General features: G+C 46.4%; 1 protein-coding gene across 18 annotated transcripts in view; it reads right to left on the reverse strand.

Moving 5' to 3' along the window:
- EPB41L2 (erythrocyte membrane protein band 4.1 like 2) overlaps positions 1-26,427 on the reverse strand; it is a 1,866,207-nt gene that overhangs the window by 1,432,451 nt on the left and 407,329 nt on the right. For all 18 annotated transcript variants that reach the window (XM_069607396.1, XM_069607395.1, XM_069607398.1 and 15 more), the window contains one exon: positions 7,767-8,272. In XM_069607396.1, the coding sequence (XP_069463497.1) occupies positions 7,767-8,258 (492 nt within the window). In that variant the 5' untranslated portion in view covers positions 8,259-8,272. The remainder of the gene's footprint in view (positions 1-7,766; positions 8,273-26,427) is intronic.

A 26,427-nucleotide genomic window follows, 5' to 3' on the forward strand; every position in this document is an offset into this window, starting at 1 on the left:
CGTTTCCATGGGCTTGCAAAGGGTGTGCCCAAGTGACATTGACGTACACGGTGACGTAGGACTCCCATGAGCTGTGTGGGCAGTCTGTAGTCAATACTGTGTATACATTCCTAGTGGATATTGTTGTTGAATTGTACACTGCATGGTGTATTGTGCATCCATGTCTTTCGCCTAATTTGCAGGTTAATTCCTCATGTCTTCACAAGGCTGTCTACTTTGGAGATGGAGTTCATGTTGTAAGCAGTGCACTTGGACATTTGCGTGGCAGCAGCACTGTACAGTTGGAAGTGGCCGATGTGCTGGTATGATCAGGTTGTAAGACTACCACTACTGTAACTTACTACTGTCATGTTTATGCTATGTTTGAGGTTGTGTAGCTGCATTGAATTGTTGGTAAGTATTTGGTCATGTGTGTTGTTAGTTCTACATTACTGGGAGCATATTGTGTGTGGGCAGTTTCCATTGAGGACACTGTACTTTGACACTTGTGTGATGTTTTGGGGATTGCTTTGTTTGCTCTCTCATAGCATGACATGCCATGGTGTGCTGGGTGGCGGTGCTGGGGAGGGGTTGGGTGACATGGCACTGTTGTCATGTTGTATTTTGCAAGGGGGTAATTATTTTTGCAGCATAGAATTGTGCCTTTTGATGACACAGCATTGGTGGCGTTTGTGTAGGTAGGGCACACAATGTAACACTTCCAGGTGACCTATCTCAGGCTGGTATGGTTGTGACAGTTGACTGTCCCTTATGTCATTATCATTTATTGTCAGCTGGCATGTGACAGGGCTGTGTGCACTCCACAGGGGTGTGATTTTAGGTGAAGTAATTATCCACCAGCTGTGTACGGGCTGCCTCACCCCGTGCCCTTTCCCCTCCCATGCACAGCGGGCGTGCTTGTGGTTGGGGATACGGGGGCACCACCATGTCCACCGGCAGGCTCCGGCGTTTTGCAACGTTGTGCAGGACACATGCTGCCACTATGATCCTGCACACTACTGGGGGAGCGTATAACAGGTGCCCGCCAGAATGGTCAAGGGAGCGAAAGCGTGACTTGAGCACTCCGAATGTGCGCTCCACTATGCCCCGGGTTGCAATATGGGCTGTGTTGTATCATACCTCGGGTGGCGTGGTGGGGTTCCGAATTGGCGTCATCATGTGGGTGCTCAGAGGATAGGCACTGTCCCCTGGGGAGGTGGTGATGGGTATCATTAGTGGGGTTGTGACATTGCTCAGTATCTGACATGCATGCATGTGCTGTGGCATTTATACTCACCGAGCAGCCATGTATCGCCATGCCGCCCAGCTTCTAGGTCCCGGTTTAGGGTTGACATTCTGTAAATGAAACTGTCGTGGGTGGACCTGGATAGTTGGCATATACTGAGGTGATGATTCCCTTGGCATCACATACTACCTGGACGTTGATGGAATGCCAGTGCTTGCGGTTTCTGTAGATGTGCTCTGATGCCCTGGGGGGACGTAGAGCCACATGGGTGCAATCAATGGCAACTAGCACTTTGGGGAAGTGTGCCACCCTGTAAAAATCCTGGACGACAGCCTGCCTTTCTGCAGGTGTTCTGGGCAGGTATATGTGCCTGCGGACTGATGGGCGTGCAGTCATGATGGCCAACACCTGGTGTAGGGAGCGTGACTGTGTGGCCTGTGACACCCCCCCCCACTATAGCAGTTGTCCGTTGAAATGATCCAGTGGCCAAGAAGTGCAGTACATTGAGGACCTTCTGCAGGGGGCCGAGTGCTTGGGAGCACAGGATAGGTGATGTGAGGTCATCCTCCCACTCACTGACCAGGTCGAGTATTATGTGAGGTGGAAACCTGTACCTCCCATACACCTGGTCATCAGGCATCCCAAAAAGGCTTGTTCTGGGTTTAAAAATTCTGGCCCTGACTATCCTCCTCATCCTGCGGTATCCCACGGCCACTGCTGCTAGGAATGGTATATTGATCCTGGCGTCTGAGCTTGTTTGTTGTTTGCGTTGCGCGCACTTTTATGCTGCGCGGGTCGACTTACGCCTGCTTCCTGCTGGCGTACGTCTTTCCGGATTGGCGCATCTTTTTTGGCGCACGCTTAATACATGTTGTAGGCGAGTGTGTGGCCGTTCCGCACACTTGCCTCCTGTACTTCCCCGCCCACCCCAGTAATACAAATACCCCGTTCGCCCAGGCCCAATTGCTTGTGAAACTTCCCACGCACCCCCGAAATACACGCACACGCTATTTTTGACACAGTGGGTGTCCGTGTTTGTCGCGTACCCCTTTGCACATCATTTGTCCTAGAGGGCCACAGTATGGGACATTCACCAGAGCTGTACATACGTGCTTTTTGTTAGCGCACATTTTTTTAATGCGCAGGGACGCTACCGCCTGCCTTCGTGTGGCGGACGTGTGTTGATGTACATAGTTGACTTTTGCTTTGCGTCATGAGATCGCCATTTCACTGCTGGGGGTTGGGGGATGCTGGGGGACATGAGTGGGGACTGCTGGCAGGTGCCCTGCACTGCTGGGGGGTGGGGGTGCTGGGGGACATGAGTGGGGGGCTGCTGGCAGGTGCCCCTCAGTGCTGGGGGGTGGGGGTGCAGGGGGACATGAGTGGGGGCCTGCTGGCAGGTGCCCTGCACTGCTGGGGGTAGGGGTGCAAGGGGACATGAGTGGGGGCCTGCTGGCAGGTGCCCCTCAGTGCTGGGGGGTGGGGGTACTGGGGGACATGAGTGGGGGCCTTCTGGCAGGTGCCCCGCAGTGCTGGGGGGTGGGGGTGCAGGGGGACATGAGTGGGGGCCTGCTGGCAGGTGCCCCGCACTGCTGGGGGTGGGGGTGCAGGGGGACATGAGTGGGGGCCTGCTGGCAGGTGCCCTGCACTGCTGGGGGTGGGGGTGCTGGGGGACATGAGTGGGGACCTGCTGGCAGGTGCCCCTCAGTGCTGGGGGGTGTGGGTACTGGGGGACATGAGTGGGGGCCTGCTGGCAGGTGCCCCGCAGTGCTGGGGGGTGGGGGTGCAGGGGGACATGAGTGGGGGCCTGCTGGCAGGTGCCCTGCACTGTTGGGGGTGGGGGTGCTGGGGGACATGAGTGGGGGCCTGCTGGCAGGTGCCCTGCACTGCTGGGGGTGGGGGTGCTGGGGGACATGAGTGGGGGCCTGCTGGCAGGTGCCCCTCAGTGCTGGGGGATGGGGTGCTGGGGGACATGAGTGGGGGCCTGCTGGCAGGTGCACTGCACTGCTGGAGGGTGGAGGTGCTGGGGGACATTAGTGGGGGCCTGCTGGCAGGTGCCCCTCAGTGCTGGGGGGTGGAGGGGGTCATGTATTGGTGATCGGTAGTGCAAGCTGACATGTGGCTTGGCTGGGGGGCATGCCCATGGTGGATGGGCTGCCTGCGGGACATGACCAGGGGTGCAGGGTAGTCCCCTGTGGTGTGGGCTGCCTGCAGGGGCCGTGGAGGGTGGGAAGCGAACACCTGGGAGGAGCCACACTGCCAAATGACGTGTAGGACTCCACGGCACCCCCGAAATACACGTACCCTGCTGAGATCGCGTGTGAGACTTCCCGCGAACCCCAGATTTACACGTACCCAGGCCTATCGCGTGTGGAACTTCACGCGAACCCCAGAAATACACGCACCCCACTCGCACAGGGCCAATCGCATGTGAAACTTCCCGCGCACCCCCGGAATACACGCACACGCTATTTTGGACCCAGCGGGTGTCGGTGTTTGTCACGTACCCCTTTGTACGTTATTTGTCCTAGAGGGCCACAGTATGGGACATTCATCAGAGCTGTATATATGTGTTTTTTGTTAGCGCACATTTTGGCGCACATTTTTTTCATGCGCAGGGACGCTACCGCCTGCCTTCGTGTGGCGGACGTGTTTAGGCCTGTGCGCGTCTTTGCCCGTGCGTTGTTTTTCCCTATTCGATTCCATGAATACGTGTTGTAGGCGAGCGTGTGGGCGTTCCGCGCACTTGCCTCCTGTACTTCCCCCGTGACACCCACATTTTCACGAGTTGTTCCCCATTCCGCGTGTCACGCCCCGTGTTATGCCTACTTTTGTTATGTGCGCCGCGCTATGTGCGCTGCGCTATGTGCGCTTTCGCTGTGGCCGTAGCGCACGCCGTTAGATGACCTGTGCGCCGGCGTGCGCCACGCAGATTTTCAGCGCACATCCCAGATTTTACTCGCGCACGGACTTCCATGAATCGATGTGCGCGGGTTTCGCTGCGATCTTCACACTTGCACTGCGATTTGCACGGTTTCGCACGCTTGCGCAGGAATTTTCAGCGCACATTAATTCCATGAATCGGCCTCTAAATGTTGACGCCAAAATATCTGCCAGAGTCCTAGCGTCAAGACTGAAAGTCCATATCCCCAGATTGGTCCATCCCGACCAGACCAGGTTCATACGCAACAGACAAGGCTTAGATAATTTAAGAAAGACCCTCCACATAATGACCGAACCGGGGGTAAAGAGTCATGGGGCCCTCATATTAGCACTTGATGCCTAAAAGGCCTTTGACCCGTCTAGCTGGCCCTTCATTAAGGGGGTCCTGACATCAATAGGAATGGGTCCAAAATGGTTGGGATGGGTCAAGGCATTGTACTATGCGCCAAGGACCAGAGTAGTGTTGAATGGGGTGAACATCGAGGATCCTGTCATTGCATAGGGGCACCAGAAAGGGCTGCCCCCCACCCCATCACCCCTGCTGTATGCATTGGTTAGGGAGTCTTGGGCACTAGCAGCGCAGGTGATGAGGGAATCGCTGGGGTCCAAATGCGAGATGTGAATTATAAGATGAGCCTCTTCGCTGAGGACGCCTTGCTATATATTACGAATCTGCGCTTATCGGTTCCTGCACTCCTCCATGGCCTTGAGGAATATGGTGAGCTGTCAGGATTTAAGATAAATCTGGACAAGTCAGTGGCATTCATGGCAGGGGCTTGGGGACAGGCGGATAGGGAATATGAGCAGAGTCTTGGACTTAGGATACAGCAGGATAGATTCCGATATTTGGGGGTCGAAGTTAAAAGGGATGATGGGGACTTCTTTGACAGGAATTATTCCCCCCCCTTTGGAAGAAGGTGCGCGCCGACCTCCAGCGCTAGGGAAGGTTACATCTTTCATGGATGAAGTTCTTAAATTGTGTTAAGATGACGGTCCTCTCCAAGTTACTACTTATTTTCCAGATGCTCCCGACGATTGTCCCGGCTGCATTTTTCGCAACTATCCGGAAGGTTCTCCTAAGCTTTTTTTGGGCAGGGGCGAAACCGAAAGTGGATTACAGGACGTTACTTTTCTGCAAGAGGAAGGCGGGGAGTGGGATGGTTCCAAGACATTGAGGCCTACTATAAAGCGGAACTACATATACTGGTAGACCACCTAGATCACTGGTCCCAAAAGCAATGGGTGCATATGGACAATACGGTTCTTGAGCCGATCACATTGGGAGAGTGGTTGTGGGTCCGTCAGAAAAGGATTCCCAGACAGGTGTTGGTACATCCCATTCTAGAAGTATTTTGGTCGATATGGAGGGAAAGCAGTGCCACTTGCTGACTTTCCAGGTGGCCGTTGCCCCTAAATTGCATTTGGGCTCCCCCTTGAGAGACCAGATTGATGATGTGGCACAGTTTCAATATTGGTATGAAGCGGGTCTTTGTAGAGTTCGGTAGTTGTGGGCAGAAGAGGCACAGTTTCAATATTGGTACGAAGCGGGTCTCTGTACAGTTGGGTAGCTGTGGGCAGAGCAGGACTTTATGCCCTTGGAGCGAATGGAGGAATGCCTCCACATTGGTAAACTGTCGGTTTTTCGCTATTTGCAGCTTAAAGGGGTGCTTCTGGAACAAATATGGGGAACAACCTGCAGCAGGAATTAACGGCCTTTGAGAAGATATTGCTGCAGAACACTGACACAAGGGGGCGAATAGCCAAGCTATATCCAGAGCTAAGACGCCACGATCCTGGGGGTGTACTGCCAGTGAGGAGCAGGTGGGAGAGGGACCTCAACAGAGACATTTCAGGTCAGTTATGGGCTAAGATATGTGGGGGTGTCAAATCGTCCACTGTGTCCATCCAATATAGGATGCAGGCGGTTAAACTCATTCATCGCTGGCACTACAGTCTGGTTGCACTGGCTAAAATGTATCCGGGAGCAAACTTGTGCTGCTGGAAATGTAAGCAACCGCAGAGCACCTACTACCATATATGGTGGCAGTGCCCGTATTTGCAGCAGTATTGGGCCTCAGTCATGTCGTGGCTCGGATGGAATAAGAAGGAAGCTCTCACTGATGTTATTACTGTTTGGGATACGGGGGAGGAGGATGATGAGGAGGGGGAGCGACACATGGTACGAACCTTGTTGGTGGCGGCTAGAAGCTGTGTCGGCCAACACTAGAAGTGGGACACAGCCCCTACTGAAAAGGAGTGGGTCCGGAAAGCGCACACACAATATATGGTATGGAATACTTAACGTACGTGTTGGATGAGGTGCGCACGAATATAGAGGGGGGCTGGCTTCCGTTCTTCAATGTATATGGACATTAATCTTCCGTGAAAGAGCTACGACGATGTGGAGCTTGGTGAAATTTGTGACAAAGTTGTAATTGATACCTATTGACTTGCGTAGGGGTGGGTTGAAAACGTATAAATACTGTATGTTAGAATGTAGTGTACTCCATTGGGCAAGTGTATTTTCGTAAAATGACATTTTATTTTTTTAAAAAAATTTTCCCAAAGAGGAGGTTATAAAACAACTGAGTGCCATTTTTTTATATCATTTCATTACACCCTGTAGCTGTTTGGTGAGAGGTCACTGTTCTTCATTATCTAGGGTTGACAGGCTGTGTGTGTCTTATTACCCAGAGCGCGATACAAAAGAGAAGTGTCTCTAAGAGTTTATTTCACCAAAATGATGCACTTCATCATAACATGACAAAGCAAACGATCCAGAAGCAAATATTTTTTTAAGAAACACGCCTCCCCACTCCCGTTTCCAACATTAATAATGTACACCGAGGTTGGGCAACATTTTTTTTAGCACTCTCGGATTCAGATCATACTGCCAAAACAAAAATACATTCAAACTCAAATTTGCACTGAAATAACCATACATATCATACATTTTTCATAATGTTTGTAACCCTGTCAAGTTTGTATGACACTTCAATGAATGATTCATCCATGTCAATTGTAAATACAGATTCGCATCTACTAGATTAACAATTACATTAACCACGATTAAATAAAGTACCTATTAGGAGTGACTCTGTTTATCAGCTCAGCACAGAACAGCTCTTGTAAAGTATTTACAAATCATGAATATTTGATAACCCTAGTTCATAAATGTAACCTCTCTTCCAGTGCATTTTAACCCTTTCTTCTGGCCCACGAGCATGGAGTCATGTACTTGAAATCATTGCAAACACTTAATTTGAGAAATTGGATTGAGTCATCAAGTTATCCGTTCATGCTATTGGAGAACCCATCATATTTTTTTCATTACAAATTCCTTTACCCGCTACTCCAATCAGAGTTGTGGTGGCCCTCCATTTCTTTAACATATTCGTTACAGATTTGAAAAAACTATTTTCTTGCAGCATTTCAAGAATACGCTCATGCAAAGCAAAAGATCAAAATATGTTGGTTTGGTCTCATTGCTGTGTGGAACATTTCTTTTAAATGCTTCAGTCTTAAAATAAAGTAGCATAAGTTTCATAAAAGCAACTAAAGAAAGTTAATTTAAGCCTTTCAAAAGTCTTGTACAAACCTGTGTTCCAGCACTGCTCACAGATTTCTTCTCCTCCACGTCATCTATTTTGGGCTGGGATTCACTTGATTTCCTTAATTCTTTGTCAGTCTCCAACACCTCCACTTCAAGTACTATGGCTTTATTTTCCTCAATGTCTTGCAAAGGTTTCATCTCATCTACATCTTTAGGGTCAACATGACTTTGTGACTTCTGTTTTCGAAGCCACGGTGGCATGAAGCGAGAAATACCCTTTCCATCCGGTGACCGCTTCTCCTTTTTCTGGCTGCCAGGGCTTGTTGGGCTAGATGGGGCTGGTGATGTGGGACTTGGCATCGCATCAGCCTCTGGCTTTGCATCACCGGTGTGCTCCATGTCTTCGCTGCCATTCTCATTGATTGTCTCAACTCCCATCTGCTGCAGCTCTTCCGATGTTTGAGGCTGACCCAGTTGCTCGGCTTTCTTCTTTGGGGAATCCTTCACCTCAGGAACAGGGCCAGCTTCAGTTGTCATGATGATTAAATAAGCTGTAAAAAAAAAAAAACAAGAGTTACTCAAGTCTGTAGCAGATTACCGCATCTTTACCTGAAAGTTGCTTAGCATTTGCAAAACAGTAACCAGATGTCAGTTTTATCATAACAAAAACAAGATAGGTTCAACAGTATGGAGGGTAAAGAATGATAAAAAAACAAGATAATTAATGGGACCTTAATTCAGAATTAAAATATGTATACTGTTTTTGATAGTATATGCTCCAGTGGTGATCACAGTACTGGAATCCTCAATTAATTGCATTTAAAAAGCAAAGTATTGCTTCCCAATGAAGTTGATGAAAATAAAAACACCACTTGAGTCACGTCACCCATTGACAACACTGATGTGTTATAAAAAACATGTACGTTTACAATTACCAAATCAGTAAGGCTTCAAATAAAATGTGTGCGTTTATGGATGAATTAATCGCTTGGTAATGAATAAGTATGCTCCGAGGGTGATTTTATAATTCTATTCCATTTAAACAGGCATCATGATTTGCATGATAAAGGCCACGGACAATAATGTGTGGTTAGGAACACACTAATACTCCCTTTGCGCTTTACCAGTTATATTGTGTACTATTTAAGGAGACCCAATGCCTTTCAAACCCAAGCTACCAAATAGACATTTTCAATTTGCATCACTTTCTCGCCATAAAATATACAAATATGTAACATTTTGTATTGTTTATATTGATATATTTTGACAGAAACACTGAAACTGTGCAACCACGGAAATAACAATTGAGACGAATAGCCCAAAAGTGAAAGTAAAAATATAAGTAGCCAGTCACAGAAATCACCTACAAATAAAAACAAAATGATTAGTAAAATCCTGAGAAAGAGTCAATCCAACTATGAATGTGGCATTAACAAGGGTCAATAAAAGCAGACGAATGTCGCTGCCCTAAAATACAGGTTACTAACATACAGATTCCCAACTGCATGTTTTTTTCTACCGGCCCTTGCTGCCATGAGGGAGTTCTCCTAACATGCACCCCTGTTTCATTGATCACCTCTCGATACCTTTCCCTGCCACCCTGCCACCCTGCCACCCTTTGTTTCGTTCTAATTTGTCAACATTCGGGATACAGACACCATCCAGGGAAGGCTATGAAAATGATGAATCAAGAAAGTACACTAAGACAAGAAAGAGACAAACTAATGAGTGTGTGTAGAGATGGAGACAGGGAGAGATGGATAGAGAGAAAATACTGTGGAGAAAAATTACGCATTTTAAATTTGTCAAGCGCCACAGATATCCTAGTTGCCCTACTAAAAATGATAATTACCCACCAAATGCCATGTTTAACAGTGCCCTATTGCCATAACTGCATTTGTCCCATGGCATAGTGCACATGCCTTAACCACAGAAGCGCTTCGCCTTCCACTGCATAAAGATGCCTACTTCTGTAGTCCTCGCTCCTGATGTACTTCCAGTTTGGAATACTGAAGGGTGTTTTAGAGAACTGCCTAAACCAGACACGGCGGCTTTAGCAGGCGGAAGCAGCAACTGTAGGCGAGACATCTACTGTGAACCGTGTCAGAACCGCAAAAGTAGGAACTTTCTCCCATTTCTTGCAAACAGCTAGGCTCATTGTTGTACACACTTGGTTGTGGCCACTCACTCCACGTTTGCAGTGTACAATGTGGCATTTTAATTAATGCACAATAATGCGTAGAGTGATGATGTATCGGTCCCATGCCAGCCACTGTTTGGCAAAATGTTTCTCACCAGAACAAATGGGCTGACTTGGCCCTGCAGACTTGTTCCAGATGGGAGCCTGTTCGGATTACTCAAGATGAATTTCCATCACACCTCAGCTGAGAACGAATGTGAAACATTCCCGAAGGCATGGCTGTATCCGTGCATAGTACTGCTGCAGGCTCCCCCAAGCATGGCTCGTCCTATAAGCAACCACTAGGAAACTCTGACAGCATATGTAGTTCCAACAGCAGAGAAACAAAGCAGCAGGAGGCAGCGCCGTGCTGAGCAGATGGCCACTTCAGTTTGCAGAGTGGCTGTGCTGGAGGCAGGGTGTCCCGACTTGCTGTCTCCCGAGGGACACATCCAGTGAACAAAGCAAGTCGGGACAACCTGCGTCCCGCACAGCCACTCTGCAAACTGCGGGACAGAGTCCCCAATAACGGGACAATCCCGCAAAATACGGGATAGCTGGCCACCCTAGTAGCAGGTACAGCAGGAATTACGTTTCCTACACTGTTTCTCTATTTGAACTTTCAGTACGTGGACTCAGACTTAAACTTTGGTTTCTGCTTTGCTACAGTTTCCCAATTACTTCTGTATTATTTGCATTATAGTTATCTGCGTTAACATCCTTGCCAATAAGCCATGCCCAGTGGCCACGGCCTGCCTCCATAAAGCCGGCGGGCCGCGCACACACCGAGTGCGACAGAGTGCCTGTTGGCCTGTTGGCCTGGGGCCGGGGCCATGGCCACTGGCACAGACTGATTGTGTGCAGTAACGCATACATGCCAACATTCTGTGACCAAAAATCTGTAGGAATCTTAGTTTCAAAAATATTGAAAAAAATCGGTATTTGTTGCCACTAAATCGGTAGGCGGTAGGACTGCTTAAAAAGCTGTATCCTACCGCCTAAATCGGTAGGGTTGGCAAGTATGGTAACTTGAGAGCTTGGAGTTTGAATTTCATTGTTTAAGATATTCTATTCTTTGTTGCTCCGTTTCATCCAGCTGTGCAGTTTTGTTGTTTAACTTCATTATATTACTGTGCTGCTGACCTAAGAGCGGAAGTCCAAAATGAAGAGTAAAACAAATCCCTCTTTAAAGAAAGATACTTTTACTGATGCTCTACTCACAGATCTAGTATTTCAAGAGCAGCAATGATAACGATCATTGTCACCGGATAACGATCCCGACATGTTAGAATGTGCCCAAATGTGCTCGAATGCCATTAAAAACTCTGCCTGTATTCCCATGAACGAACAACCAATAGAAGGTGTTGAATCCTCTCAACCTCTCTTTGGGGAGGATTGTGAAACCGAAGTACGTGGTACTTTACCTGGGGATATTCAGGGCTCGAACCACACTAAACCTGTGTGGGAGGGGTACACTAATCGTTCTTTTATAGACACTCTGCCAATTTTTCTTTCTGGAGAAATCTCGGTGCTGGATCTAACTGAACATCCAGACTCAAATGGAGGGCCCGAGGCTATAATTTCCTCATGTAAACTGAATGATAACTCTTTGTCTCTTAAAGGGCCGGTTGACATAGGGAATGTTATTGATTGAACGTCTTGAATGAGCACATAGTGGCTGAAATGAGAATTCAAACTCCAACTTTAAAAGAAATGTTGAAAGTGGTTACTAATCTTCCGGACAACCTGTTCAAGTACTTGGAAAAACCTATTGATGGAATGTTGGGCAAAAAAGATTCTAATATAGAGACTGTTGAAGTAGTCATAGATAAGGTAGATCCTGTATGTATAGGGCCCAAAACTACTAATGGATCTTTTGAGGGAATAAGTTCTGAAACTTACCCTGCCTGTAACTGAGTTTACTAAACCAAACGGGAAAATGTCTAAAAAACGTGAAAGGAAAAATAAACGCAAAATGTCACTGGCCCAATCAGCCATTAATAAGTCATCAAGGACGTTCTTAAGAGACAATGGATTTAGGAATCTAATCGAGAATAGCGTGGGTAATGAGGAGATACTTATGATCTCTGACTCAAAATGAGCTGAAGCGTCAAAAGTCGAGTTCTTCTGCAGCCCTGCGACAGTCTTCAAAGAGATCCACTCAGTGTGAATATATTGAGGGCCCCTCTAAGTTTTCCAAAGCCTTCAAAAATAAAAAAAGACTCGGGTAAGATAGACCATCATTTAAAGTCTACTGAATCTGGTGTAAATTACATCTTTGACATCTTTAAAAATCATGCAGCATTATCAATACCCACCACTCCCTGAGTCCTAGACACTTAAGAGAGGAGGTCGCTGAGCTCCCTCAAGGGAGATTGGTGTTGGGTAAAACTTCCTTCCCTCTTTTGAATAGGAACTCTTGTGATGCTAATAATTCTCTTTGGGATAATCCCAACATCACCTTACCAGATCTGCGAGGTGAACCCCAAGTAATTTCTAATAAACATGAACCAATTGATACGGGTAGTGGGGATCTTCCTTTACTAACTTTGTTTCTACCGCAAATTCAATCTCTAAGTGCAAGCACAATGTCCGATAGAATGCAACTGTCGGACAAACTCAGTACATCAATTTATTGAAAGTATCCTATGTCAGGAAAGGGAATCAGTTTTTGGGAACGGGGGACCTCATGTAACCTCTTCTATGGGCTCCTATGCAAAGCAAAATAATTTAAGAACTGCTCTTAATTCAAATGAAAATACATCAAACTGCTTTAACACTGATAAAGCAGGAGACGTGAAAAGTGCAACTGATCCTAAATGCACCTCTGGCAAGTTCATCTCCTTAAGAGACCCAGTATTTCCAGAAGAACCCAGTATGATTATGAATTACTTATTTGAGGAGGGTGGTCCCCTTTCCTTAAATGGAGCCTTTCTATTCAAACTACTTTCTGAAATACCAGAACTAATTTTGATTTCTACTGCTGACATCAAGCTGATTAATTTCATACATCCCCAAAGGTATGATTATGTTAGATTAGTAATACCTTCACCTCTTGTACATTCTCCGTTACCAAAGGAGGCAGGTTCTCTTCAGACACGTGGCTTTGACATCACTTATTTCTGTAGTGATGCCCTTCCTCATAAGAACTTGAGAGGAATCTCATATTCTGTAGTGGAAGAGAAGATCGGTAATGTTTTTTTTCAGGTTTAACTAATGGACCAGCCTCTAAAATAACAAACTCTGGATTGGAGATGGCTGGCCCTCTCTCTACGAGAGTCTATTGCCCAATTGAAAACGATAAACTCCTTTAGCTTACCAGGAAACTTAAGATTGGTCTCCTGGAACTCTAGGGGAAATTCGCACCTGGTTTCTGATGAAAAGTGAACACAAGAGTTATCACAGTTTGACTTTATATTGCTGCAGGAAACATGGGCAAGAGGAAACTTAATCTGGGATGGGTTTGATGTATTTTGTATGTATACTAGTTGTGGCCTAAAGAGTCGTCGTAAATGTGGTTTACTTGTAGCACACAGACATGGATCGAAAATTCACAAAGTGTCAGATTGGAATATATTAAATGCCTTTTTGATTGTCACTTTTCATATCGATTTTCCAGCTTGTTTGATGAATCTGATGGTGTTAAATGTCTAATGGAATGCGTTGGACCATTTGGACAGTCAGTTAGAAATGGCCTTGGACAAATTGAATCTCATAATTGAGGAATGGCTTTGTGTAAAGCAAGGAGGTCTTATATTAGCGGGCTATTTTAACGCAAATTGAAATCAGGAGACCTCTGTTACTGAAGAATTATTGACCTCAGAAGAAACATCTGATGTGCAACTTGGAGGCAAATTGTATCGGGCACCCTCTGGCTGACTATGGCAAACAGTTGGGGTCTTGAGCTTCTCGAGAACAAATTGCCTACCTGGCATGCGAGATGTGCCGCGTAAAAAATTGATTAAATTTTTATTTCTCCTCAACTTGCTGACAGATCGTCTGAAATTGAGATTCGTTTATCTGAGTGTAGTGATCATTCCACGCTCATCTTGAATCTGAAATGTGTTCATTGGAATTGATTCTCATACAAAGTATTGTAATGGCATGGATGTCAAAGTTGGAGGCAATAGAATCAAGTGGTCCCCCCATAGGATTAAAAAACTGATGGGAGTAATGTTACACGATTGTAATTCAAGTACATTAGAAGAAAAAACGTCAAATTACTCGGTTTTAAATTTGCCCGATTATTTGACATATAAGATGGACAAACTTACAAAGTTGGACACTTGTCTAAAATTACCTTATAGAAATCACAAACATTCGTCAGACCTCTTGGTCAAGAACATAAAGAATTAATGCGCAAAGAAATAGGATCTACTATTAAAAAGGGAGATTATAAATTGTCATCTGTACTGAAGATTAAACATATAAAACAAGTACATAAAAAATGGATGATTTATCACAGATCTGTCCTACTTCAAAGAGACAGAGAAAAAATGCTTGCGTCTTTAAAAGATCAAAACACCCAAAATATTTGGTCTTTGGTAAATAGCACCGAAGAAACTCAAGTACAGTTGGTTTCCAATCCAATTTCTGAAGTAGACTGGGTGGAGTATTTTCAAAACTTGTATACAGTCTCAGTCCAGGGGGTCTTTCCTCTTTTGGCCAATGCTAATGATTGGTCTGTTGTTGTGTCTATTGAAACCATCTCAAGAATAATAACTAAATCAAAAGCATCGAAATCCCCAGGTCCAAATATTCTCTTGTATGCCATACTGAAGCAGAAGTTCCTCTGTGGTCCAAAATATTTAATATATTCTTTACAGACGTCATTACAAATAGGAAAACACCTTAGTCTTGGAATATATTGCATGTAATTCCCATCTTCAAAAAGGGAGCCATATTTGTCCGATGGACTATAGGCCGATAGCCCTGATGGATGCAGACTCTAAGATCTTTGCATCCATTGTCTTGGAACATCTACAGGTCTGGATTGATGATAACATTAGAGGCAAATAGGCTTGAGGAAGAAAGTTGGTACAGGCTGTGGTGGGGCTTATCTTAACATGTTTTCAGAAGAAAGCTTGTCTTAAGATGCTTTACCTATATACATCGCTTCCATGGACCCGTCGATGGCATTCAACAAGGTCAATAGACCAACTCTGTCGCAAAGACTCTCGGAACTGGACCTAACAAGTGGCTTACTGGACCCAATTATTCATCTCTATACCAACACTAAAATGAGGGCGAAACTCAACTCAGAAGGTTTAATGTCTAGGGACATCTTAACACAAAACAGCCTCTGCCAGCATTGTATTTTAGCACCCACTCTTTTCAATCTGTATGTGTCAGGTGCAGGTAAAGCCTTAGAACTTAGCGGTTTAATAACACCTAAACTGGGCTTAACGCGAATTCAGTGGATAGCTTATGGCGACTATTTCTTTTGCTTGACTACACCAGAATTGGCCTGCAGTGCTTGATAACTGCATTCGGAAAGTTTACTTCCGAACTTGAATTCACGATAAATCCTTCAAAAACTGTTATCATTCATCTTGGTAAGGCTGGTAAGAGTGGCTAAAAATGTACTTGGAAATGCAAGGACAAAGTTATAAAAAGCCAGAAAGTTCTTCAGTACTTGGGTTACTCAATATCGAGTATGTGTTCTAAAAACATTGTCAAGAACTGTCTAAAGCTAAAGGCTATTTTCCGCATCTAGGCAGTTACGCCTAATTGAGCGTAAATATGGGAAATTTTTCATGTCACCATGTAGAGAGTTTTATCGCTCCAAGGTAGTACCTAGATTGGCATATGGACTGGAATGTTTCCCATTGGACTTAACTCAGTACTTAAAAGTTGTAGAGGGCCTGGTTTGGCGAGGGGTTCTGTTTTATATTCCTAAATGTTTCCCTATTGAGTTATTTCGATATGAAATGGGACTTCAATCTCTGAAAACCTGCATGCAATGGAGAAGGCTTTCAATTTTGCGAAAATGTATTACAGCAAAAGAGCATAGGCTTTATGCTATACTAGGTAAAAACAACTCAGAATTACTCATGATCAAACTCAGAAGTGATTCTGGAGCTGTTTTACTGCAATTGCGTTAATCGTTGCAAATATAAATAGAGAACCCTAATAAGATAAAGGAGCTTATCAGAGCTAACGACTGGTGTGAGAATAATGCAGCAATTCTAAATACAAAACTATACTCACAGATCGTTTCTTTTCATAAATGGTATCCGGAACCAGAGCAATACTTAAAAAAATACACCAGCAGATCTACTAGAAACAGCATAATGCGTTTTAGATTTAATGTGTACACAGGAGATTTAAATATGCGTAATCCCACGGAGGGCAGTTGGAAATATTGGCGATTTTTCAGAATTAGTGGGAAGGAAGAGACCTTACTTCATATTTTGCTTGTGTGTCCAATTCCGCTTCCCCAAAGACTTTTGTATTTTGCAAATTTTGTGAGTAATATTCACCATGTTCTCAGAGAGTGCCTTTGGTTACAAATGTTGGACGGAAACTCAATTGTTTTAAAAATAAGAGCGATTGCTTTTTTGAAAAATATTAGCGAACTTACTGGAATTGTTTTAGGATAACTGGATGCCTAGTAGATTTAGTTTGGTAATTTGTTTTTTTTTTTCTCTCTTTACAACAAAATGTTGGAGTTATTTTTGTTTTTCTATACATGGGAATTATTAATGTTTTGTCTTCATTTTTTCTTTTGTCCTATAATAATTTTGTATCTTGTACTTTGTGAATTTAAAACAAAAATACCTATTTTATCTACAGTTTGTAAAGGTTTAAATAAACCAAAACCATGAACTAAAAAAAAAAATGTTTTCTGCTAGTATCAAAATTGTGCCCTTGCAGACATGAGAATGTTGCATCTGCGTGAGACTTGCATGCTGAGAACCTGCGAACATCCTCCCGAAACATTGCTTGTCTGAACCACCTCTTCCACTGAAATGCATGTGTACTCTTCTGTATAAAAGCAAAATGCACCGAGGGAGGGGAGTTGCACCGAGTCTTGTTCGATCATTGAGTTGCTGTTCGTCCTGTGTACGCTAGCTTTAAAGACTGCTAAAGACTTTCACCAATCCACCTGAAGAGTCTGTGGTTGTTTTCCAATGACAATACCAATCATGACTGCGCTTTGAAACGGCAAAGCATTTGGCAAGAAACACTTTGTAAATATGTGCAGTTCCATGTCCAGTTTTTTTTCTCCAGTGTTTGTTTAGTCAATTTCAGCAGTGTTTTTCCAGTGTTTTCACAAAGTGTAAAAATCTGTGCGCATCAGTGTTTATGCATTTTTTGTGGAAAATAATGCATTGCAATAGTGTTTTTCCAGTGTATATGAAAAACAGGCGTTTATTAACATACATACTTTTTGGAGTAGAAATATCATGGGATTTACAATGTTCTTGATGGGCAGGCTATTCAGGGAACATTCTCTCAATAGCGGTAGCCAACACGTTTCTACTGAGAAAGGCAGCAGTAGATGTTGCCCTTGCAAAGGATCTAGGCAATTTTGTGTACAGAATGATGCCCATTATCAATATCCAGGGACAGTTCTATGATGTGTGAGGGCCTGTGTGACACAGGACGTGCTGGGGAGACCTAATTTGCATATGTATTAACATCAGTGTGAAATCAGAGAAAATTATGTTACGGGAAGTATCATAAAGTCTTTGATTCTTGATGGTGTAATGGAAAGCAAGATTACAAGAAATTGTCATGAGTAAACCAAAAAGCAAAAAAAAATGTGTGTTGTGAAGTATATGTTATGTTGATTTATACCATGCACCGCTGCCATTTTTATGGTTTACTGTCTTTATGAATGGTCACTTATTATTTATGTACAAATGAATGTGTGGGACATTTTGTTTTGCAAGAGTACAATGTAGACAGAATCAAATTTAAGAACTTCTACTTTTCACAGATAAGTCACAGCTAGATGAAATGGTTTGCCTAATATCACACACTTCAGTTAAGTTACGATGCAGGGATTTGAGCCCATTCTGAATCCTAGAATTTTAACCAAATAACTTCCAGGCTCTAGTTGGTAGAAAGATGCGTTTGTGTCTTTCAAGTACACTCTATATACAAATCATAACCACCACTCGGACAAACACATACACCCTTCTAGAAATATGTTAAGCAAAAAAGAGGGTAATTGTAAGCTTTGATTTCCCCATCTTGAACAGAAGCCTGAATATATCAGAATTCAAAGCGGCATGAGACTAAATAACTATTGAGTTTTGTGCATCTACTTTCAAGACTTGGGTGCAACAAAATATGTTGACAAGGTCTTCTTGTTTAGTTATAGTTTAATAGAGGCCTTCAAAAATAGGCTGGGGAGTATTGGCAGGGCCTCAATTCGCTGGAGTAGGAAGGGCTTTAAAAGTGTAACAATACTGTGCAACATTGTACTTTGTCACTGACTCCTTAAGACACCATGCTCTCCTCTCAACTATTACTTGCCTTATCTAAACATGTGTGAAGGAACAGTAGCAAAGAGCCTGGGAGCATGAATGCAGATACTGCAAATACAATGTTAGACTGTTTTTATTTGTAAAAGGAAAATAGTATTGGTCAGGGGCAGTTTAGAGGAGGTGAGGCACCACTGGGAGTGGTTGCGAGGGACAGTGTTTTTCGGTTTATACCAAGGCGACAGTTTCTCTCAGTGGTGTTTTTCCTGGGTTTATCTGATTTAACTGAAAGCCGGAAAGCCTAAATATGCTTTTTGGTGGTACTCCGTGAGACATTATATTACATGTTTTTGGAAGGATAGAAATCTTTCAGAAATTCTTATTGGGAACATGGGCAAGGCCCTTACAACCTGCACCATGCATCGGAACCCACTCGCTCACTCCACTGCTAACCAACAGAATACAAACCCTGCACACCGCCAACAGTAAAATGGATACCACATCCCAGCATCCACATCTACATCACCCTTGGTCCTACTCACAAAGCATCCTTCAAAAGACCTCAGAAACCGATGCAATTTCACACTTCCAAATATTACAGATATCGCCATTCACCAGATAGACGCACTCATATTCACTGAAAACTGACACCCACCTCTACCCACATTCTGAATGATCTTACAACAACAACATACAAATTAGGCAGGCCACACAGGACTGATGAGGACTTGGCATCATCCACAAGTCATTCTGGCCTTGCAAACAAGTCAACATCTGCACTCTCCTGCAGATTCCCCATCTCTCCCACAGACACAGTCTCCTTCAATTTATTGGCCACCCAAATGCAAACCATTCTTCGATAACTTCACCCACGTGGGCACAACCATGTCCATTACACACACAAACATCTTCCTTGGAACTGCAACCAAGACCATGTAGGTGGCTCTACTCAACCTACTGGACAGATCACCTAGCTGTTCCCTTGACCTTCTACCAGAACATCGGACCAATTGCACCCAACATAAGCCTATAAAGGTGACAGTACCACACTTAAAAAAATAGAATCACTCACAGAAGATCTGATCAGCCCCGCCACCCCCAAGCATGACACCACCACAAGGACTGCAACACCCTACACGAAGCACGCAAAACCCTTAAGTCAAACATCAACATGGATGCCCCAGAAAAACAAAAAAAAAATCAAACTCAAACCATCTGGCTCCCTTCTACACGCAACAACTCTGTCAGCAAAAGTCATCCAGAAGCTAGAAAAAACCTGGTCCAAGTTCAAGACCCTATCTGACCTAACCATAACTCCAGACTTACCAAGGACACTTCTACCACTAGATCACCCTAGCTAAAGAGAATAAAAACAACACTCATTGAGGCAGTCACGTCACTCCACGATCATCCCATACCCCACCCCATCAAGAAATCAACCAACTTCTTTGTTGAACATCAAGATAGACCTAAACATGGATGCTAACACCAGTGCAGACAATGTCTTTCTCATCTCTCAAAGCCAAACAACAACATGGACTACCTACAAACATTCTAAATGGAAGTCGTGGCAAAGGCCATGGCCTGCCTAAAAGCAACATCCTCCTCAGGTGACATCTTGCCTGCCTCAATCTTCAAGACACCCCACATGGTAGCTCTACACCCCATCCTGACAAATATCAACTCCTCCGGGAACATTTCCCCCCACACTCAAAATGGGTAGAAGAATCCTCCGCCTGCTCAAGATAAATAAATAAAATCAATGGTCAACTCTGATGACTTCAGCAAAAACTGCTCCATCACGCAACTCCCTTTCCTAGGTAAGATCCTTAAAAGAGCCATCACGGCAGGCGTGGCCAAGATGACAGGGAGGTAGGAAAGGTGCCCTCAACCTTTTCTGTCCACTGGCCCACTTTTTAATCCAAACACACCTTGCAGGCAGTAATTCTGGGACTTCTTGGGCTCCAAGTGATCCGTGGAGCAGAATATTAGCTACCGCTGCTAGCGCTGAGGGGCGAGATGGTGGAGTGGTGCTGCGGGCTTACCGGAGCTGAACCCCATTGGCAGCGCTGATCAGTAAGGCAGAAGAGGAGCAGGCGTGGCGAGTGTGCTGTGGCCCCTGCCGTGTTCCCGCGACCCGGCACCTGTAAACAATCCAAGGTGCAGCTGAGACCTGGCTCTGCCGGCCGGGAGAGTGTCGGTGGCAGCAAGGCTCCATCCATGTCCTGCGGTGGAGCAGAGAGAAGGAGGTGGGCACAGGTGTTTGACCAGCCCTGAGGGCCTGAAGCACAGATACCCGGTGGAGAGCGGGGGGGGGGGGGGAGTGCTGGCAAGGACCTACCCAGTCTCCCTGAAACCGCTGCACATATTGGCAACGGCAGCTACCTTTGGTGATTTAGAGGCCCCCTGAGGCCATGAGCTGCGTTTCCCTCCTGCTGAATGTGGCCTGCAACTGCACCCTGCTGATCAGAACACTGCTGAGGTGCACCCCTTCATGGTAAAGGGAGTGCCCACTGGCACCAAGAGGCATTGATTGGAACTACCCCTCATGGTGAGAGTGGGAGAGGGGGGCGGCTCTCCAGCAGCCCACAGGGGCACAACTAGCAGTGCACGATTTCTTTGAAATAAACATAATATCCTGGCACAGATGTAGGTCGCTTGTGGAGAGTCCTGGCCCAGGAAGCATTTTGGGCAATCCGTGCCAGAGCTGCCAAAAGAGAGCGTGGGGAGCTGGTGCCCTGGGTTTTCTAGAAGCACCCGACAGCCGGAGATTATTCACAAGAGCCACCTCTCGCTCCTGCATGATGCGGATCCACCTCCCCCCGGTTGCCTGGCAGAAGAAGTGGGGGCGATGGACAAGTCTGCCAAGAAGAATAGGCCACAAGATATACTGCAATACCTGGCAAAGAGGTCAGAGCAGCAGGACAACATGGATGGGGAAGCCAATGCAGCCGACCGCCCGGGCGCGCAGCAACTCACGCCAGATTTCCTAACCTGTGCGCTGGACATCCTCAGGAAGGACATTAGAGACTTCTCTGCACACAGATAGCAGATCTCCATAAGCAAATGGCGACTCAACTAAGGAGCTACGGAAAGAGACTGAGGCACTGGGGGAGAGAGTGTACAAATGTGAATTGTCGACCACAGGCTTGGGGTCGGAGCTGAGAGGGTGTAGGGCTCCCTGTATGCACTTAAGGAGGCACTGTGTCTAAAGGGAGAGGACCTAGAGAACACAGCGAGGAGGGAGAACCTGCGAATCAAATACCTCAAGGAAGGTGCAAGAAGGAGAGGATATTGAGGGCTGTGTCAGGCAGCTCTTCCAGCAGCTAAGGGCTGAGAGTGCACAGGCCGAACTTGGGATCGACAGACCCCACAGGACCGGCCCAAAGAGAGACTCCCTGGACCGCCGCCGCAGGGATATTGTGGTAAAGTTTCACGACTACAAGACCAAGTTAACCCTTCTCGTCATCTTGGGGGTGGCGAGAAGGGTTAACAAAATTCAATTTAGAGACTCCTCAGTCCAGGTATTCCAGGACATCTCCCAGAACACAATCCAAAGACGGCGGAGGCTGAAACCTTTCACAGAGGAACTTTGGCGACGGGAAACGCGGTATAGGTGGACATAGCCCTTCGGCCTGCAATTTAAACTGGGGAAAGGGTCCACACAGTGTTCTCTGCGGAGGAGGGAGCAAAACTGTTGAACCTTCAACTGACGGAGGAACATCAGCCAGCGAAAAAAGGGCCCGGGACCCGGAGCTGCGCCCCGGTTGAATGAAATACGGTTCAGAAGTGAAAGAAGAGAGGAGGCCAAGCACACAATGATACAGACATGGCACCAAGATAGACACAGACAGAGAGGAGACAGTTTGAAACCCTTTATTCAATGTAGTGGGATGGGATGAATGCCTTTCTGTCCCTATCACTATGGCGGGATTTCCCTGCCTATGTCGTCAGGGTCAAAGAGTGCAAAACAAAAATGTATGTCTGTGTCAAAAAAACTATGCTTGCCCTCACAACTAAGAGAAAACCAATAGTGACGGGATAGTTCAACTGAAAAGTATTCAACAAAGTCTGGAGCAACAGTGAGCTCCTGTTGCTGAGTTCATACAAAAGGGCTCTTCGTTAGAGGACTTACACTTTGGGCTGGCTCACTCTCTGCGCTCAATACAGATCAGTTCAGTGTTAAAGGCTCCCTTCCCCAAACTGCAAGTTCAGTTCAACAACAAAAAGTCACTAAGGGGTTTGAGGTTCCCTTCGCCAAACTGCAGGCACTACTCAACATAAGAGGTTTAGGGTTTCCTTCCCCAATCGACAAGTTCAGTTCACTTCGTCATACACTCGTCACAGGTTTTTCTCACCTGGCAAAGCCTTGATTGGAGCTCCCCCTGGTCTTGGCGCAGTTTCGGAAGACACAACCGACCCATCACAGGTCATGCAACCAGTGGCTCATTTGGCTTGTCATCAGATCAGGCCTTTCAGCTTTGCTAGGGTTCCCTTGTCTTGGCGCAGTTTGGACCACACAGGCCACCCATCACAGGTCAATCAACCAGTCACCCTGGATCCTGCCCTTAGCCTGTTCTGTTGGTTCCACTTCTGTGCCTGTTTGATATCTTTCTCGAGGCCCTTTTCCTTGGACCCAACTTGTCTTGCTTCTCAGGGTTTTTATATTTTGCTCTCAGTTTGCTAGCTCCCCTCGGCAGCCTTCCTTTAACTCAATGGCTCTGTGAGTCGTAGCCCATTATGGTGTTGCGTTCCCTTCAGTCACGTGCCAGACGCTTCCCTTCAGCTTCGTGCTACTGTACCTTACAAGCCTGCCGTACACCCTCACATTGTATCACGGTTCTTAGACGCACGTCAGATTTCACTCCGACGCTGAGACTCACCAGCATTTGCATCTCGAGACCGAAAATTCTTGCTTCTTCTCACCGAGACCGGACTTCTCCAACTGCCCCTTTGACAACCCTGCGCTGGCACTACCAGCCAGGGTAACGAGCAGCCTTCAGCTTCAAACGCTGGGAACGCTCGCAGGTGTGGCTCCCTGCAGTCCCTCTATCCAGCTCCCTTGAGACACGGCTCTGATGCCTTACTGTGAACTCTCCATCGCAGACCGGTGGCAACTCGACCTCCTGCTCTCTCTCTCTCAGGCACAATCGTACTGGACCGAACTTCCTGCTGCTCCTTGCTCCCACTTCCTAGTCACACAGCAACCTTCATAAAACAAGGGATCCCCTGCTGGACTCAGCCATGCAGCCTCGCTGTTTCTCTCCTTGTTGTCTGCCAGGAGCGCCACCTTTTATACACCTCTGCCTCCCTAACAGGCTGCAGGATTGAGTTCTGGGATTTACTGGCCTGACTTGCCTGACTCTCATTAGGCCAATCATTGGGACATGCCTGACCGTCAGACTGTAGGTTGCATCTTCCTCGTCCCAGTACTATTTTTTTTTCCACCCAGCTCATCTTCTTCACCCGAGGATGCCTCTTTCTTATCAGTACTTTCATGGTATTTTCCATAGGTAATCTGCATTACTCTGGGAGCGCTCTTCCTCGTCTCAGTCTTTGGTATTTTGTCAAGGGATCACAGTCACAATAGCTCATAAGGGTAGAGGGAGGATAGGATGGGTAATTGTCCAAAAGGGGGGGAATGCCTTGTCTTGCCCTCTGGCACCCTCTGCTTCCCAAGATTATAACAAGGTCTCTTATGGATGCTTTGAATCCTTTTCAAATGCATCTCCCCCTTGTTAATGTATGATCAAAAAAGAAGAAAAAGGGGTTGCGTAGACTTTTCTCCGAACCAAGTGTTCCTTTCTTCCTTATCGAGGTGGAGTCGGTATCGGAACAGTGTTGGTATTTTAGTATGCCTGGATCGTAGCCCAGACCGGTCATTAAAAGTATGAAAAGGAATGCACTTTCTCTCTGGTTGTCCCTATTTCACTTTCTTATTGCTGGGTGGGGGCTAAATTAAGGACTATTTGGTAGGGTTGACCGTAGCCTACAAAGGCAGAGGAGGGGGAGACTGGTTGAATCGAGGAAAAGAGGAATACTGTGCCTCGCCTTTGGGCCTTCTTACCCCACTCTTGAGGATCCTCCGCCCTGGTGATCTGCCCTCGATTGTCCATCCCAAGGGTTTGGATCGAAAAGCAATGGCCCGCCATTGGCCACCCGAGTAGAAGCTCCCCAAGGAGTGGGTGTGAGAATGCCCTCAGGTTTCTCACAACAGCTACACTGATTTCTAACCAGTTAGCGCAGCAGACAGGAGCATCAGCAAGGGAGAGGAGAGAAAAAGCAGAAGCGAAAAGGAAGGTCTTGAGTTGCTTCAAGAATCTTAGGTGGTCTTGCGCAAGTTTGAGAGAGGCAGGAAGGCTGTTCCAGAAGGAGGCCCCAGCCAAGGACCGAGATCTACCCCCCACTCTCTGCTAGAGAAGCGCCTGAACCTCAGAGAGTTGGAAGTGGATGAGCGGAGGGGTCAAGAAGGCAGCTGCAGTGTGGTTGCCGCCGTCCCCAGAATGCCTTGTGGACAATGCAAAGGGTCTTGAACTTAATCCTTGCAGGCACCATGAGCCAGTGGAGATATTCCAGGGCTGGAGAGATACGATCCCTGGGCTTGAAGCCAAGGACAAGTCTTGCAGTCCTGTTCTGATTAGTTGCAAACGGTGAAGAGTAGAGGCAGGCTGATTTAGAAAGAGGCCGTTGCAGTAGTCCAGCCTAGAGAGAACCAGGGCTCTGGAGACAGTAAACTTTTGGGGGAAAGTGAGAAAAGGAAGAATTCCTTTGAGGAGGTGCAGCTGGTAGTTTGACTTCTTTGTCTGAGATGTAAGGAGAGAAGGAGAGTGTGGAGTCTAAGATGACACCAAGGTTCTTTGCTTCACAGGAAGGTGCGGGTGAAGGGCCCAGTGTGGAGTGCAAGAGGGAAAGCGGGAGCAGGGGTCCCAATGAGAACGGATCTCAGGCTTACTGGCATTAAGGCAGAGATCTTTGGAGGCACACCATTCCTGAATTGTAGATAGACAGTGAGGAATGAGTGAGAGATCAGAGGAGGCTGAGGGGAGCCTGAAGGAGAGCCGAGTGTCATCCACATAACATTGAAAGTTAGAACAGAAGGTAGAGATGAGGTGGGCCAGAGGAGCCAAGTAATGGTTGAAGAGTCAGGGTGAGTGGTTAGAACCCTGGGGAACACCACATGTAGAGAGAAAGGTGGGAGAGAGAGAAAGGACCCACGTTGGACCTGGGAGGGCCGATCGGAGAGAAAGTAGGGCCTGACCTGTGATGCCCAGGTTGTCACAGAGACGATTGATCAGATTGGGGTGGTTGACCGTATCGAAAGAAGAGGATAGATCAAGGAGAATGAGGACAGAAGGAAGGTTAAAGTCGAGATTAGAGAGCAGGTCTTCACAAGTGTTCGGGAGAGCCGTTTCTGTGATTCTGGCTGCTCTAAAGCCAGACTGGTGGTCATGGAGACAACCAACTGATTCAGTATGGAGACTAAGCTGGGAGAAGGCCAGCTTTTCCAGGAGTTTGCCCAGGAAAGTAGTGAAAGAGGTTGGCTGGTAGTTTGCCAGAGACGAAGGATTGGCAGAGGGCTTCTTGAGGAGAGGGTGCACAAGGGAGTGCTTTAGAGGCGTGGGCTTCAGACGGATCCTCATGACAGGGGCAAAGATATCAAGAGTGTTAGAGATTGAGCGATGCAGGTTGGAGAGGGCTGTGTCAGAGTGCAAGTCAGCCGCAGGTGAAGGAGGAGAGAAAGTAGCAGCGAAAGCCTCTACTGACACACGATTCATGGGCCGATGACCAAGAAGGTGGGTGGCAGTGCTGCGGTCAGCTTTGCCTGGGGGGCAGAGAGTGACAGGTGAGAGGAGAGAAGAAAGTGGTCAGTCCAGGAGAGAGGAATGGTTAGAGGGTTGGAGAGGGGGATGCCCAAACGAGATAAGAACATCCAGGGTGTGCCAGCAGAGTGCGTCAGGCCAGAGGGAAGAATAGAGAGAGAGAGAATCACAGAGATTACGAAAGAGCTCAGAGAAGGGGCTCGAGGCATCCAAGTGGATGTTGAGGTCTCCAAGGAGGAGAAGTTGAGAGGCAGAGGTTAGGAGGGAGGAGG

Source organism: Ambystoma mexicanum, chromosome 4q, assembly GCF_040938575.1.
Source record: "Ambystoma mexicanum isolate Mex_15411 chromosome 4q, UKY_AmexF1_1, whole genome shotgun sequence".
Classification (NCBI taxonomy): Eukaryota; Metazoa; Chordata; class Amphibia; order Caudata; family Ambystomatidae; genus Ambystoma; species Ambystoma mexicanum.